Here is a 17,620-nt window from a genome sequence, read left to right on the forward strand (position 1 = left end):
TCCTAAAGATCACCCCGCTCCTCCCTAGTCTGAGTGCTCAGGACCATATCCTAAATGTTCCCTTGACTTTGGAAGCAAAGCTAAGCCACAAAACACAGCACACAATTGATTTGTAAGAAATTATGCCAAAAACATCCCTCAAACCCTTTTAGTGATCTGTTCCTACAGCAGAGGAGATAGTTTTATTTTACCAGCGCAGTGTTTAGAAGGATTTCTGCAACGCTTACAGCAGTGCAATGCACTACACCAGAGCCTCAAAGCTAAGCTTTTGTATCTTCATCTCCCGTCAGTAAGCCCGTTCATGACAGTTCAGCACTCAGAGGAATTGGGTCCTAAGCTATTACAAAGCATAAGGAGCAAATGGCTCCGAAGTCTCACCTGAGACATTTTCTTTTTTTGTTTCCACGTATAAAGGAGATGCTAACTAATGACTGTCTAACACAGGCCTGTATCATTTAGTGGTATGTGCTGCTTTAATGTGAGAGCATGCAATAAATAATACAAACCCGTATCATTTCTAGAGATCACAGTTCTAATATTTCTTGTTGCTGCAGCTTGCTTTCTAAAACCTGTCCTGGACGATGTCAAGTCACACACAAGTTTAATGCGCTCTTCCCCACCCCCTCAGACTTTCAACAAGTATTGCTATGATTTTGTTTTCATTAAAAGCCTCAATGGTATTTATATGTAGCATTCTCTTTCAGCACAGGAGGACCCAAAGGTGAAATCAAGCAGCAGATGACTGTTCACCACAAAATGAGTAATCATTTATGTTCCGAGCTAAAATAAATACAAACAGAAAGCTCACTGTTCTAATGCCTTCATTTAGCAACTTTTTTTTTTTCCTTTTAAATGCAGGGTTTGTAAAAACATTTCAAGCCTTGTGAATGATCATTTTATTTTTGTTTTCTTTGGAAAGCCTGAAGTGCAACATCTATCTTTTTGACTTGATGTCTTCACTACTTGCCTTTCCCAGTGGCACAGGGGTGATGGTTATACTCCTCCATTACATCTTCTGGTTTAACCACACAGCTTTTCAAAACAGCCCCACTACTAAAATGAGCTGCAACTCTAGATTTACACTCCCCGTCACCATCACTTAGTTACCAATGAACAATTTCACTTCTAAGCACACACATTTCCAAACAGCTGAACCGCTCCACAGTTTTCTGTGTTTTTCTTATTATAACTAGCTCCTTCACTTCAACAGCATCACAGTTGAGCTCAAGTCTGAAATGCAATGCTCCACCTAGGGCATGTGCTTATTTTTACTCAAGTAATTACAGAAAAAAAGTTGACGCTGACATTGACCAAAATATTTCAGAGCACAAACACCACCGGCTGAGCTGAACATGAGAATTCATGCCTGCTAGCCTTGTTTTTCCTCCCAGAGTATGACGAATTTGACTCATGCCTGACTTCTAACACAATTTCCAGATCTCTGCTAGAATTAGAGCTGGTAGGAAAAAGCTCCCAAACACACAGCTGAATTTCTGTTCCTATGCCCGTATTATTACTTCTGTTTGATGAAAGGATACAAGGAGACATTCTAGACCATTTCATAGTATTTCATAATGTTAAAACTTTACTTTTTCTTTGAAGGAAATTCTACTAATAGAGGTGGAAGTCTGCAAGGAACTGCTTTCATTTCTTTCATGGACACCCATGAAAATCCCTCTTTAGCCCCCCCAGTCTAATCTGGATTCTTCTTGCTCAATAGCATTAGCAAAGCAGGAGCACTGGTCCTTTGATAGTGAAGCTGGAGCAGGAACATTTCCCTGCCTTCCAACAATCCCACTTATGATTTGGATACTGGTCATGACCCCGTTGTTTATTGCATAAGTGAATTGTAAGAATTACTGGAATGCTTATAAATCCCAAGTAAATAAAGGGGAAAAGAAAAGCCTACCTGTAATCAGACACCATGTAACTGCATGTTAATGGACTGTTCAGTGCCCTACTGGGGTACGTTAAGAGTAATGCTATAGCATTACACTCCATTTCAAGAGACCGGTAGACATTTTTAAATGAATAAATTCTATTTATATAATTACAGTAATGACTACAGTTCATACCTTACACACAGCAAGTAAAAAAAACACACTAGTATTTATGTCAATATTACTAACACATACACGATGAAAAAGCAATTCATGTTAATTAAAAAACACCTTAATTTGAAAAGTTTACCAGAAACAGTTACACTACACATGGCAATCTTTGAAAGCGGAACAGAAGTTGTTTGCAAGGATCCAGCAGTAATTGATATCCAGCTGCTTGGAGCTGGGCTGCAGATTGAATGCGTACTGAAAGCTGGGCTGAAATCCTCCCTTGGTTGATGGCAGCAGCAGTCATGCTGCCGTCTCCTAACAGCCTGGAATTTCACCCCAGTCTTTACATTCTTCGTCGGTTAGAGTGGAGCAGCCAGAAGAAGATGATTAGAGAGCGGCCAGATAGACTGACAGTTCAAGAATCCAATCTTCAAGCAGCTGTAAGGTCTAGGGCAAGGAGGATGGGTTTATACAGCATGGTTAAACGAATCTAAAACCAGGGAAAGTGGCCGCTTCAGTAGCAGTGCTGATGACGGGATACTGAACACCACTCACAGAAGTCCTCGCTGAAGACACCACCGTATTTGCCTCTGACCAGAAAGGAAGGCAAGCATAGCGCGTGAATGTGTAAGTGCGTGTATCGCAGGCAAGGCATTCCAGCTGCTGAACAATTTCTCTGCATACATCAAGACATTGCTAAGAAAAAAAATAGCAAAGGTTTTTAGCGCTCAAACAATTGGCTAGATGAACTTGATTTCAAGTCCAACTTTACAAGTTATTGATAAATGGAAAGGCCTCAACAGAAGACGAAAACGTTTTTAGCACCAACTGCTGGCGAGTGAATACTTATTCACAAGGGACGAGTGCAGAAAGACACGTCATCTTTCACGTGACAGCATGTTGTTTTAAGGCAATATCCAAAATGACAATACAGCCAGCACAGAAACTGCTCCAGTGATCCCTGATGCTTTATGGCATCCACATCGGTCCCAGCGCTGAGGGAAGGCAGGAACTAGAATGAGCATCTGTCCTCCACCTCCCTGCCATGTGCCCTGGCACGCTGGAAACTTCCAACATTTGTATGTCACTAGTTGTCATACAGCAAGCTTGTTTCTTCCTGCATCTCAAAAAACCCCTCTGTAGCCATTTGTATTAGCCATACTAACCACTACCAGTAGCAAGGAAAACGCTGAGGAATTGCTGTCTTTCCTTACCACTAATCCAGTTAAAAAGTTGTTCAACACCATAGCAAGTGTTTATACAAGTCATACAAATGAGAGATTTGTGAAAACTTCCCAGAAGGGAAATGACTACAGCTGATCCGGCCAGATGTGTTCCCGCAGCACCCAGCCTAGAGCTGTTTTTTCTTCTTTGCTATCAAATCGAGGCAGTTTACTTACTTGTATCTCCACTAATGGATATTCTAGTGAATGAAGACAGTGACTTCTGAATATACGCTGTATCTAAGGAAAAGGCAAGTAGTTTGTTCTCCACATCCTTCACTTTGTGGAACACCACCATCCATTTTTATTAATAGTTATGGCCCCTGGATATGCAACCAAGAAACTGAAGAATGTGAAAGCATTACCAGAATCACTTATGGCTAATGGCAAGGAGCAGAACTGCATCGCAACCCTACTTTTTCATGATTTCAAGGTGTGTTAAAATGTACCAACAGAGATTCAGGAAATCTATTATTCGGCTTACACAGTAAGCTATGCCTTGTGCACTGCGTTCTAGACAAAGCTGTATTTAAAAACAGCACACAAGGTTAAGAAACTTTACGTGACACTGATGCTTTCATAAATACAGTAGCATACATCCTATATACAGACAGTGGCTGCGAGCTTCCGAGCAGGCCGTTAGCCAGCCATCCACAGAATGAAGGGAATGAAGATAGTGGGGAGCGTGGTGGAGGGTGCCAAACCCAGGCAGACTATTGATGCTAGTCCCACAAGCACCGAAGCAAGTACACTCCTCTGGTCCCGAATAATCATCTTCACAGTCTCACAGAACTGGAGGGGGGAAGAAAAAAAAAAAAAGCAAAAGATCAGGATTAAAGAGGAAAGCTCTAACGGGGCAAGCTGGAGCTGCCCAGTCCCTCCGTTCCAGAGCACCCCAGCCCTCAGCGGGCTCCCCAGTGCGCAGCACAGGGCGAGTGGGGCTGGCTCACGGCCCCGCTTGGCCCCGGTACCGGCCGCGGCTCCAGCGGGCTCCGGTAGCTCCGGAGCTGCTTTTTAAGCGCCTGTTAATCGTCCCGCGAATTCAGCGTCGCTCTTCTCGCCGCTGGAAGCCAGCGGAGGCCAGGTCACCCGCCCTCCCGAGCGGCTCCGCACCGCTGCGGGCAGGGGGCCCGTCAGCTCCGGCGGGGGGCGGCCCCGGGGGCGCGGTGCCTGCTGACCCCGTTTCGGGGAGCGGAGCGGGGCCCCCCGGGAAGGGCAGCCCCGCCCCCGGCACCGCCCACCGCCCCTCCCGGCAGCCCCGCGCCCCCCCGGCGGAGCGGCTCCCGGGCTCCCCGGCGCCGTACCTTGTCCGTCTGGAAGCTGACCGGGGCTCCGTAGCGGCAGTAGGTGACGAAGTGCTCGCAGTTGTTCCAGAGCAAGCTGTAGGCCGTGGCGCCCACCAGCTTCTCGGCCCGGCGCGCCGCCTCCTCGCTGGCCAGCACCTGGTCCTCGAAGAGCCGGTCCATGTGGTTGACCAGGATGCTGCCGCCGTAGGCGAAGTCCTCCACCGTGTCCACGCGGATGCTGGCCGTCCTGGCGATGACGCCCAGGATGAGCCGCTTGTTGGTCACCACCTGCTGGATCTGCCGCCGGTCGCCGGTGAGGACGGGCAGGATGTCGGGCATCAGGTGGGCGACGCGGTTCTCGCCCAGGTAGATGCCGAAGTGGACGAAGAGGGTGCGGGGCACCTCCAGCAGGTCGCCCCGCTTGAAGCAGCTGGTGTCGTAGTAGCTGGGGGCCGGCGGCGGTTCTCCGCCGGAGCCCGCCGGCAGCGGGCGGACGTGGACGAGGAGCAGCAGCTTCTCCAGCAGCAGCGAGGCCGCCTGCGGCACCGGGTTCTTCATGGTCGGCGGGGGGAGCCCTCGCTGCCGCCGAGCAGCGCCCGCCGCCCGGCCCCGCTTTTCTAGGCTGCGGGGCGGGGCGGGGCGGCCCGGGCCAGCCCACCGGCTGCGGCGAGCGGCAGCGCCCGCCCCGGGCAGCGCCGCGATTTATGGCGGGGCGGCCGGCGGCCCGGGCCGAGCAGCCCGCACCCAGGGGCCGGCCGGCCCCGCCAGCTGCCCTCCGCCTCCCCCTGCGCTGCCCGGGTGGGATGGCAGGAAAAAGCGCGTCCGGAGCCCTTCGTGCGACCGGGGGGCGCAGCGCGGGGCTCCCGGCGCCGCGGCCATTCGTCCTCCTTCTCCCGGCGATGGGACCTGCGGGGCCGCGGGCGCCCGCGGGCGGGGACGGGGCAGGACGGGGACACACGGAGGGACACAGGCTCGGAGGCAGGGCAGGGGGCTGCCGCGGTGTCGCCCGGCGGTGGGAGAGGGGAGCGCAGCCGTGGCACTGGGGCTCGGAGGAAAACGGGCATCCGAGGGGGGCAGCGATCCCCTTTATAATGTAACTCGCCCGAAAAGAAAGAGCGGGAGAAGCCGGGAGGCATCCCCGAGGCAGTTGTCCCTGCTCATCCCGTATGTAAATGACAGGTCCTGGCAACGGAGCCCGCAGCAGCGCAGCCCGCTCGGCTCAACAAAGCCGCTCCGGCTGAGGCCAGTTAAATTGCAGTAGCCCAGCAAATTCCCGCCCCCTCGGGGACTGCGGGATGATGGATGGGACATTCATCTTACCTGGGAGGTGACAGGGCCCCGGGAGGGGCGGCCCGGCCGCCCCCCGAGCCTACATCCCTTCCCCAGCCCCCGCCGCCCGGCCCCGGCTCCAGCTGCGGGGCAAGCGCTGCCCTCGGTGAGACTCGGGGTGCGCGGGGGGATGAGCGAGTTTGTCAGAGCATCTTCCCCCAGCCCCGGCTCCGGAGCTGCCGGCTCGCCTCAGCCATCCTCCTGCAGGCTGTGGCTGCTCACTGTAACACGGCGCCAGGTACAAACCCGGAAAGCAGGGAGAGCAGCGCTGGCGTGCAACTGCTTGGCGCCTCTCCACAGGCAAACCGTGTTGGAACACCGAGGTTTTTTCCCCTCTCCTTAGTCACTTTAAACCTGAGAGCCTGTGGGTCAAGAATGAAATCCCTAGACCGTCCTCGAGCTGCAGAACCTCTTTAGTCACACGAGCAAAAAAGCAAAAAGATTCCCCATCCCTTTTCTTTCCAGCAGGGAAACAGCTCTAGTATGAATAGAAAGGCAAAGGGGATGTGAATGATCCAGCAGGTGAGAGCCTCCTACCGCCACGGATACAGAACCAAGGCCCAGGCAGGATCTTCTGCACAGGAAAGATGAGGCTTATCAATGACCCTAAGCCAGTTTTCCACTCCTCAGTGAAGAAAATATTTCAGGCAAGTGGGTAACCTCACTGCTTGCCAGCAAAAAGTGATGGCTGGCGTTGCCCTCCTGCTTCCTCCTGCTGGAGCACAGCCCAGCTTCCTGGGGAACTGAAGATTATCCTCACCTTGCTTCATCTGCACAGAGGGCCATACCATAACCTCGTGTGGTCAGATCACACACTTCTGACCAGAGCGATCAGGCATTTGGGATTTTCTTTGGAGAGTCTCAGCCAAATTTTTATGCAACAGAGGCTTAGTCCTCTCAAGCTTTCCCACCCCCCCCACCCCCCTTCAAATGGGATCACTTACAAAAGAGAAAATACCTTATAGATGTGGTTTGTGATGCTGGTACGAACCTGTGAATTAGCCACCACCCCCACGCAATTACATAATTAAACCAGCATATTTTCAAATCCACATTTAAATGGATTTAGAAGGTTTGAAGCTTTTGCTACTAGTAAATAAAAACAGGGAGAGGAGGGGGAGCTTTTCTCATTTTTAACTAGTACGTTATTTTTAATGGACAGGGGGGGAAAAAAATATTAAACTCCCTCCTCGGGATAAAGGGTCTCACCTGTCTGGTGACAGCCACAGCACCTGGTCCAGAGCTGGAGCATTGTGTCACTGCTGGGAGGTTACCAAAGACTCCACAGAGTCCTGGCACAGTAAGGTTTCCATCTCCCTCCTGCAAGGGCAAGCCCTGGTTCTGCCCTGTGCTGCCATCTTCAGAGCTTCCCCCCACCCCACCCCCACCCCCCACCCCCCACCCCCAGACCCTTCCCAAAGCTGCCAAGGGAGCGTCTGGATGGTCCCTGTTGAAATAGGTGTTAGAGACGCTTCATGTCCCACAGTGCAGGTTTCTCTCTCTCCTGCCCGAAGGAAGGCTGAGGAACTCAGCTGAACGCCCTGGTAGAAACAGCCATTTCCCAGCAGAATGGTTTACTTGGAGGCATCCTTCGTTTGCTTCCTTAACGCTAGTTAGCTTTAATCCCAAAATCACCAGGGTCCATTTCAGGTAAATCCGAAAAGGAAACCAGGATGAAACTGAAGATGAATAGTCACGAGGAGGAGACTTGAAGTCTTACTCCATGGGAGGGTTTCAAAGAAGTCAGGGCAGAGGTGCGACATTTCTGCAGTGCAATTTCCTCGTACCTGAGGCACCCACGAGCCTCCCCCCTCCCTCCCCAACGGAACAACCCCAACTGCATTACACAGCAGGCAGGTCTGGGAAACTGCTTTGCGCCCCCAGCCAAAACAGGCACCCGGCTGCAGCAGGTGAAATCCACCCAGGTAATGCTCAGCCACCACCTTGCAACTGTTGCAAGCGCTGCTGTCTGCAGAACACTTCACACAACATAGCAAAGTAATTGCTGCATGAAGCCTTCCATATTCTAGAAAGACAACCTGCACCCGGCATTTCCTGCTTTTAACATGTTAAGGGCAGCACTCCTATTTAACTTTCAAAGGGCCATGATGCAAAACAAAATTTAAAAGGTATACTTACAATTATTTTTCCTCTCCTCTAAAGGGGAAAATCACCCCTGTATTTTAGTGGAAAAATGGCTTCATGGAAGATGGCTAAACTGAGAATATGCTCTATGCCTCGAGCACTCTGGCACATCCTTTATCTTGGATCACTTCTGCATAATAACTTTTGTACCTTTAACACACAAATTTCAGTGGGAAAATTACTTTGAAATATTAAACAACAAACACTGACAAAGTATTTTTTTTTGGACTTCTAGCTGCTATAGAATAATTTAATGATAAAACTATTTGTTTTTGAGAGTTAGGTGAGCTGTGGCAAGGAGGCTGTGACAGGTAAGAGAACGCAGCCCTTGTTTTGCAATGCAGATGAGCCACAAGCACAAAAACTTCCCAGGCAAGAGGTGTGAGCCAGTTTCCATTACACCGAAACTTGTATATTAGATGGAACCTTATTTCTTACACTAGGCACTACTACTTCCATCCTGCCCACACAGCTAACACAAATCGGGGAAAGAAAGGCAACTGGAAGCTTAAATTCTTGCCCGCAGGAGGAACAGCCCTGGTTTAACAAGCAGGCAAAATGCCAAAATGCCTTTTTTTTTTTTTTTTAAATTGAAGTTAAACCAGCGCTGACTGCATACACGCTCACCTTCAAGTACAATTTATGTTTTACCAAAGCTCTCTCAATTACTCAACCTCTACTGTACATTAAGAAACAAATGCAGCTTTACCAAGCTTTCAGGTCAGCTGCGACCGCTTCCAGCAGTACAGGTTCATGAATTCAAAACCTGTTAAGGAGGTCAAGGAGAATAAAATCTTTGGATAGGGATTTTTACAGGCTGTAATTTGTGAGAAAAGTATCTGAAAAGCAGTACCACTTGGTTTCAGCTGGTACGCTGAACCGCATAATGGACAGAAAGCCTGTTTCAAGGATGGTTTCACAGCATCCAAAAGGGCAACTCCAGAGAGAAATAACGCCTTTGTATTGCCATACCCAATCCATCTGAACACTGTACCATTCTTCTCAGCAAATTACAGCTTCCTTTGTAGAGCTGTAAATGACCAGCTCTCTAGAAAATAGTATCATTTACTTCTTCAGTTTTTGTATTTAACAAAGACTGGGGACTGAACAGACAAAATCTGAAGGAAGAAGGGGACCAGCAAGACAATGCATGAAACTGCAGGCAAGTGAAACAACCCCAAATCAAAGAACCTTTGAACTAAGTATTGCTCTCCTCCAGTCAAAGAAACAACATCAATGACTAAAGCAAATTTATACTTCATAAATGTTCACTTTTATTCAAAAATAATTGTATACACAGTTACAGTCACTTAAACAGCTTATCGAGTGAACTGCAAATATTTACTGTAGCCTTTTTATCCTTGTAGGTTTGCTACTTGGGTCTCCCACTTTGTTTCCTTTCAATACCTCTGTGTCTTGCTAAACTAACAGGCTTCCAAGTTATTAACAAGAGTTTTCTAACAATCAATAACTGTAAACATAATAAAGCCAGCATGCCATTTTCCCTTTGAAGTTAAGTTAGATATTTTTCTGCAATGAAGTAATGACTCATTTTTTACAACTAGACTGAATCATGCTGTATACACAGCACTTAGGACTCGCTAAGAGAGTAATATATTTAGATGGGTAAAGTGTTCACTTACGATACCTTCCATTCAAATGAGCAAAACCACAGAAAAGGTGGGAACAATTAACTTTATAGTCCTCATTAGCAAGCAAGAGACTAGCAAATTAATAGTAGTGATAGCACAGATTGAGATTTAGGAACAACTAACAGTTTTGGTGACAAAAAAATACTCATTTTCCTGATTTTATCTGATATGAGTAGTCTCATTTTGTCAGCACTAAACAATTAATACAGTCCCCCCAAAATAAATGAAAATATTAGCTTGGGAATATAAAATGCCTGAACCTGTGGAGTAATATTTCTACGGCTTCTGCAGAAGAAATACAGTTAGTCATTGGGCCAGAATTTCCACCACAATGTTGTCCCAGGAGGTATGATACAGATTTTTAAGTTTCTGCCTAATCAGGTCAAGAGGTTCAGGAGTACCCGAATTTGAACACGCCAGTCATGTTGTGCAGGAGGGGAGCCGGGGAGGTGATGGCGCAATCCGGAAAGGGATGGAGCACGCTGCGTTCAAACAGGGTATTCCTTTGCAGCAGGAGACAGACCTTTCTGTGGAAAGTTTGTGGACCCTTCTGTGGGAAGGGCAATGCAAATGACAGTCCAGAATTCAATCCAGGTGGAACTCTGCTGCAGCAAACGAGGACTTCACAGCCCTGAAACAAAACGAGGTATCCCTCCACCACCAGGCGCACCGCCTCCCTGCCAGGAATGCACCACCACGAGAGAGCACGAGCAGGCGGACTAGCTCACTGCACTCTCCTCATCTCCAGATTTATTCCCACACAGAGATCTGCAATCTCTTACTGATTAATCTATCAGTTGAAAGTTGTAAATTGAAACTGATAGATTAATCAGTAAGAGATGTTAGGAGCTGTAATAATAAAGCCTGCCTTTAATTGGGCAAAGTGCTAGAAGCTCGGTGGATTACCACCAAAGGTCAGCATTTACTACCAGTCACTCTGGAACAGTAACAACGCCAACTTTTCCTTACTGCCCGCTGGGGAAGGCTGTCACCCAGTACCAGACGGTGCTGACTCCGCCACGATGCACAGCAGGTTGCCCAGACACACTCTGCGTGCAGGACAAACGCAGCTGCCACGAGCTCAACGACGCTGGTCCATTTAATTTTCCAATAAAGATTGAGAGAAGGGAAAGCGAGACAGACTGAACAGGAGACAATTTCCATCTTGGACCAAAGATTATCTCGTCTCATAATTAAATGTTATGTTGCAATGTGATTAATTCTATTTTACAGGAAATAAATTAATTCTTCATCCAATGTATTATCCACACAGGAAATGTTATCAGTCACAGACAAAGCCATTAGTCTGGTATTACTCAAAACATTTTCTAATCTGTGCCATATAGCTAAGCCTCTGAGAGATAACTGTCACTAATTGCTACTCTTTGACTTAAAAAAAACCCCAACAACCAACCCCACACTAAAATATATCTCACTCAAGAAGCCCGTTCTTGTTTATAACGTGTTTTTATACCACTCAGTGTTAAAAGCATATGTATTAAACACCTGTTACTCTATCAGGGATTTTAAATCGGGAACATTTTTAATCTGGAAATCCAACAGCATCTGTCCAAGTGCTTTGCCCTGTAAGAAAAACACCCAAATCAACATTACAGTTTGCCATCTAAATATACCACCTTTGTAAAATAAGTTTTATAAATGGGTTCATAAGGCATTTTTCCTATAATCAGTGTAAGAATGCAGTGTGTTTTTTAAGTTTTATGAGTATTTATCTCAACATATACTTACATAGACACATTTTGGGTGAATTTTATATCAAGCCCTGGATTGTAAGTTATCCAGAGTTATATTTACCCTGTTCATTTATTTGGCTTCCTCACTTGTGAATGAATGTAATGACGTAGGAAAACAATGTACAGTTTAGTTTTCAAGCATCTCAACCTGAACAGATTGAATAGTTTCTTCAATTTACTTCTTACCTAGTGCTAAAATCAATTTATTTGGGGTCAGTTCTGCTAGCCGATTCATACATAGCATGACCTTGTTTTGTGAACAGTCCTCCTGACCACGCTGAGATTATTTGTACACATAAGCATTTGTCACCCTATGGTGGCAGAACTGTGCTCTGCCGTAGCCACAGCATTGCCACATTATGGGATCTCATCTTCAGGTTTAGATGTTTCAAATTTTTAAAAAAGTTAGTTTCAGATTCACATAACGTCAACACAAAAGGTCTTCTGTCCATCTAGTTTGCACTTTGAGATTTATATTATTAACATTTTAGCTGTAGGAGTCATAGGCTAAGCTAGAGGAGCTGTTATACAGTTAACAGTTCCTGTACGTACTAGGAAACGATCAGAATTGTCTAGTACAACTCCAAAAATTTTTGAGATGCTAATTTTGTTGGTGCATCTAAAACCACAGGTAGCGCATCATAATGAGTGCAACTGATTGGAAGACTCTCTTAGTAGTTCCTTGTACATATCTTTTTCACCCAATACTCTAAATAAACCTTCTACCTCCCTGTGTTGTTTACAAATCTTAAAACTTAAAACAATTAGGTAGATAATGTATATTAACAGGAAAGTAAAAGGAACCGAAGAGTCAAAACTAAAAGCTTACAGTTCCAGCCCCAAAGCTGGTTATAAGGAGACTGTGTAATACAGAGTTATAAAGGATTTGCATTAAAACACATGCTTCGATACATGCCTGTGGGTCACTTCTTAGGGATGCTATGCCACCACCACCAAGGGAATTCTTCAGAACAAAGTTTAATCCATGGATTCCTGGCAACTCGTATCTGCAAGGTAAAATCTGAACATTATTTCTCAGGAGAATTTGTACAAAAGGCTTGTACAGAACGTCAAGCAAAAGACAGCATGCAAAAATTCCACGCTTGTGATGGCATACCACTGCTGAGTCAAGCCTAAAAGTTAACTGAAGATTAACCCATGGCCTTCCCTACCTTCTTGTTCCTTTGCCTTACCCCAAATCAACAGCCCTTAACAGTTTTAAAGTAGGATCATAAAGTAATCATTCTCCTATTCAACTTCATGACTCATTCATTTCTAATGAGGTTGTTTTCTACTTTTTTTTTTTTCCCCCTAAGAGTTAAAGCCCATACAGAAGGCTCTGTAGACAAGAAGTTCAAGATCTAATATGAACTCTGAGAACACAGTGGGCAGAGGGAAGTAATTTTAATACTTCCTAGTTCTAATACTGAAAAATACCGTCGCTTAATTCCTGGAATTCACTGTTGCTAACAAAGGCTACCAGCTAACTGGGAAGGCATCCTCCTTATTACTGAGATACAACTACGAGTCACTAGATTAAACTCCTACGACCAACTACAGATAATTTTATAACAAGTGGAAAGTAGAGCTACATTTCAATGCTTTCTTGGAGCCACGTACTTTGTTCAGATGAAATTTTATTTTACTGTGACAGACCTATTTTTCTGTTCCATTGCCACTGTAAGGATTTTTCCATCCTTGCTTTTGACTGGTGCAGTTCCAATCTGGAAACTTTTGTGGAAGTTTGGCAAATGGCTCTGTGGTTTCCTAACAAAGTTGTTTCAAATTCCATAAATAGGTCTACAGCGTATTTCCATTTGCTTCTCCTTGCACAATTTTTCAGCATTTTGTCACCTTTCTTCTAGTCTTGCTTTTCTTTGCTTTTGCTTTTCTCCAATATTTTCTTTGTCTAAGGACTCAATAGCTTTCCTTTTTTATATAAGAAAGGATTTAATCAGAACATCAGCAAGATGAGGAATAGCAAAGAAAGATGGTATCCAATTCTTGCTCTGCCTCCAGATGTTTTACTGCTGCAACTTAAATCACGTTTCCTCCAACACCACCTATTTTTCTTTACCCACCTACCTGATCTTCATCTGTTTGGGGCAGATTCTTCAAATCTGTCCCCTTAAGTAGCTGGAATTTCTTGCAGTGCTCTTACACTGCTGACTTTGTCACTGTGAGGTTTATCTTTTTCAGCTCCTTTTTAGCATTTTGAAAACTGCAGTCATTGCTGCTGTTCCCAGCTCTGTATGCCCCTGTATCTTGGGCATAGGATGCAAACCTTTCACGGAAGGAGATGAGCCTGCTGAGCAGCCTGGCAAACACTTCGGTTCTTGTTATGCTCTTGCAAGCAGTAGTCACGGAGTCTCTGTGCCTGTGTGCCAGGCGAGGGCTTTTCACTGTTGCTTCTACCCTTTCATTGCCACACTCTGCTTCAGTATTAACGTTATTAGTTGTTATTAGGAAAAACCCTGGCGTTAGCATTCCGTTGACCTCCCTTGAAAACTTGTTGCCAAGCAACATTATCATGCTCAAAGGCAAATCCATTGGGAAGGCAGGAAAGTTCAATTAATTCAACAGTGCTCTACTAGACAACAGGAATACGAAGAATAAAGCCATTTCCACAGTAAGTCATCTACCTAATTTAGTAAATCTAATAGCATAATCCACTACATAGCAGGATCAGAGGACCCCACAAAATTTTCAACTAAAAAACTCAAGACTTATTTCCAATAAGAATATACCATGAAAGCTAGAGGTCTACCAAAACACTACACTGCAAATGTTACTCTGAAGAACTGGCAAAGACTTCCAGGCATCAAGCAATTTCACAACTGGCCGATCTCTCCGCAAGGACTAGACTAATGGGATATGTATTCCAGGAGCTAATATCCCAGGTCTGAAAAAACGTTTCATGAAAATCAGTCGCGTAGACAAATCAGGAAAGAAACTGAAGAGCTTATAAAAGCAGAAGCAAACAGTAAAAGCAGTGGAAGAATTTAGTTTTACTTTCTGCAGTAATTCTGGCAGAGGGAGTATGTAATACTAGCAACAGATCTTAATTTGGAACGTTACAGAATGGTGAATTCCCTTCAAGTACTTTGAGGAAATATTTACAGTGAGATACTCTAGCTAAAACTAGGTTTACAATATAATACACAAAGGTCAGCATGTTCAATATTTTAAAGTCTGTTTGAAGTTTGAAGCATTTGAGCATCCAATATATTTCCGCACAAAAAAATACACTCCCACAATAAAAAAAGAAAAACCACTACAACCATCATAATAGTCTTAAGCAGCAGCAACGCACTAACCAAAATGCTGGCATGCTTTTATCCAGCATAATTAAACCATTTAAGTTTAATTAACTGAGATCTAAAGGAAGAAAATGTTACCTAATTGTACAAATCAATCAAAAGTTTTAAGAGCTGCTTTTAAAAAGCACAGAGAACAAATAAATCCTTCCAAGAATATTAAGTCTGTGACAGAAACCAGTAAAACAAGGAAAATTCACTGTTGTAGCTGAACTGCTATGCTTACGCACAATGGGGTGCCTGCCTAACTACTTCCCTCCCAGTGCTGCCCATGCTGGCTCAAAGGCAGGTTTCCCTCTGAATTTCCTGTTAAAATGCATGGAACTAATAATGGTAACAGAAATTATCTAATGCATTTAAATCAAGGAAGAGATAGGATTCCTCACATCAGAGGAAATCAAGAACCGAGTCCATAGGCTAAAAGAGGCATTTACATATGAGCTATACTATAGAGAAGTATTCCAGCCACCCCACCCCCCATAACAAATGTACCTACAAAAAAAGCAATCTAGAATCATCAGGATGCACACTCTGTGTTCTTCAGCTCTCAGTAAAAATACCCCAGAAGAAGAAATCAGGTGTTATTTTTTTTTTTATTTTTGAGCACTGGGATGCTCTCATAACACAAAGGTAACAACCATATTTCAGAAGATGAAGCCAGCAAATTCTCACAGGATAATCTGACTATCCTTCTTAAATGACTGACCTAATACCACTAAATTAGAAGTCTGTTATTCCATATCTTACGATTATCAGATCTATTAAGAATGTACTCTACATAAGGGGAAGAAGCAATGGCATAGGTTTGGGGTTTTGGGACGCAGGGTTTGAAAGACCACCTTTTGTCACTATGTTACCTGAAAATGTGGAAGTTTATAAATTTTCAGTGTTCTCCATCAGGATAATCCCACCTTTTCCCTGTTTAGTACACCTATTTAATAGCTTTAATGAAAAAGAATGAAAGACAACTGGCTGAATTTCTCTGCTCTGTAGTGAGCCAGAGCCATGGCTGGCATGTTTCTTAACCACTCGCAATTTAAATAAAGGAAACTAAGGAAAATGAAAGAGTAAGGTAGCTCTTTTTATGACAGTTACAACGAAAAAATAAACAAGTAATGTAAAAACAAACTATACAATCTGAAGCACATGAGCTTATAATTCTTTATTCCTTATAATCCTAAATATTTCCACAAAAGGATTTATTCTTTTGCCCCAGTAGCTTTTCAATTCACTCACAAAGCTCCATTATCACATCATTAAAGGAAGCCAAACCCAGAAACAGATAATCTAATTAACCACAATAAATTGCCTTCACCCAGACACAGCAAATTCTAGCTTTTTTTTTTTTTTTTATGAACATAAACAGCATTAAGGAACGACAATGAATCAATTTCTAGAAGTACCATTAAGAGGCATGACATTTTGCATTTCTTCCCTTCTTTACGTTTCAAAGGAAACTCAATCACATTTCTTGGTATCAGTTTATTAGATAGATTGGTTGGCACTTGTGAAACTCAGTGGGTGAGACCTGCACTGAGCCGCTTATGAAGACAAAGAATGGCACTTACAACTCAAAGATCAGGGGTTAAAGTAACTCCAAGCTCTCTCTGAACTTCGAGCTGCACCTTTCTGACTCAAGCTGTTTCAACAAGCAAAAAGACACTTAAGGGTTTATCCATTACTCATGGAAATACATAATGGGTTTGGCAGAATCTCCAGATCTGCAGAATAATTGACGTTGTATGAAAGCAGGTTTTAGAAGACTCAATGGTTTGTGCAATATTAAGCTTTTGTTTGTTTTTGAAGAGAGAAAAAGGTTTGAATTCTGTTGACTGTTTTATTGGACATCCTTAGGAGAATCAGCCCTATTACCTCGTGCTACAGGAACAGTGGGTGTCTCATGTGCCAGTCCCCGGGAAGGACCCCGAGCATCAGCCAAAACCACCATGAAAACAAAAATACTACATAAAGCCATCCGCTGGCAGAGGACATTCTTTTGTAGATGAATACCAGGTAAAAGCGTCCTCTTCAGGATGTATTCCGTTTAATATATTAAAAATGGAAATTAGCTGAGGTTTTTTTCTTTCAATTCTGGCTTGGTATATGTGTCAGAAAAGTGGGTAAGAGGCTCCAAATGGTTCAAAGAACAGTGGGAAGATATTTTTCCCAAGGGACATTAGAAGTTACTTCTATTTTGCAGAAACATTCTGTACCGAACAAAACAAAGAAATAGCCCTAACGCTAATGTGCTAATTCTGGGATTTTAAGTGCCTTCACTAAATGGATTCACTACCTTTGTCCAGTTGCAGGAGAGGCCCAAGTTATTATTCTTTTTCAATTAATACTGCTCAAGCTGTTACTTAAAAAGGGAAAGAAAGATACATAAAAATGTACTGAAAACAATACACACAGGTTTGTAATATTTATGTTAACATACTTTAAGATAACTTCCGATACCATCATGTATCTACTGTACAACTGAGGACCAAACAGCAAGCGACTCACCTTGTTACCAGCTCTTTTACAGGTTCTTCTTGCTTTAAAAGGTGTTTGAAGTAATTCTCCAGGGCTTCGGCTGTTAAAGTTTTCTTTAGGTACGGATAGTAGAGGGGATGCCGTGCTATCACACCTGTTAGGTGTATAACTTTGTGTTAGTTGGAACAGCAGCTGTTAAAACTGATCTGTATTCACCCTTTCAAAACTGATTTGAGATCCTAACTGAAACCATGTATATGGATCCTGTTTAATGAGCTCCTGAATAAAAACCAATAGTATGACAGCTTTCCTTCTGTCAGTAGAGACTTAGTGTGGAGAATGACATGAAAGAATGCTCCCAGACTAATTATTTTTCTGGCTGCAAACA

General features: G+C 44.3%; 2 protein-coding genes across 5 annotated transcripts in view; both read right to left on the reverse strand.

Moving 5' to 3' along the window:
- Window positions 1–696: 696 nt before the first annotated feature.
- On the reverse strand, window positions 697–5,134 carry LRAT (lecithin retinol acyltransferase). The gene is made up of 2 exons (XM_056326692.1): window positions 4,579–5,134; window positions 697–4,066 (listed from the first exon to the last, which is right to left on the reverse strand). Exons 1-2 carry the CDS (start codon window positions 5,116–5,118, stop codon window positions 3,914–3,916), a joined length of 693 nt encoding a protein of 230 aa, XP_056182667.1. The 5' UTR covers window positions 5,119–5,134; the 3' UTR covers window positions 697–3,913.
- A 4,150-nt stretch (window positions 5,135–9,284) lies between these two features.
- LOC130147724 (uncharacterized) overlaps window positions 9,285–17,620 on the reverse strand; it is a 65,594-nt gene continuing 57,258 nt past the window's right edge. For 2 of the 4 annotated variants that reach the window (XM_056335313.1, XM_056335303.1), the window contains exons 18-20: window positions 17,263–17,386; window positions 12,357–12,447; window positions 9,285–11,270 (exon numbers count right to left, since the gene is read on the reverse strand). In XM_056335313.1, the coding sequence (XP_056191288.1) occupies window positions 11,196–11,270; window positions 12,357–12,447; window positions 17,263–17,386 (290 nt within the window). In that variant the 3' untranslated portion in view covers window positions 9,285–11,195. Of the gene's footprint in view, window positions 11,271–12,356; window positions 12,448–17,262; window positions 17,387–17,620 lie in introns of those variants that run through there. The other 2 variants (XR_008821312.1, XM_056335324.1) reach the window with 1 other exon arrangement.

The sequence above is a fragment of the Falco biarmicus genome, chromosome 1 (assembly GCF_023638135.1).
Source record: "Falco biarmicus isolate bFalBia1 chromosome 1, bFalBia1.pri, whole genome shotgun sequence".
In the NCBI taxonomy this organism is placed as follows: Eukaryota; Metazoa; Chordata; class Aves; order Falconiformes; family Falconidae; genus Falco; species Falco biarmicus.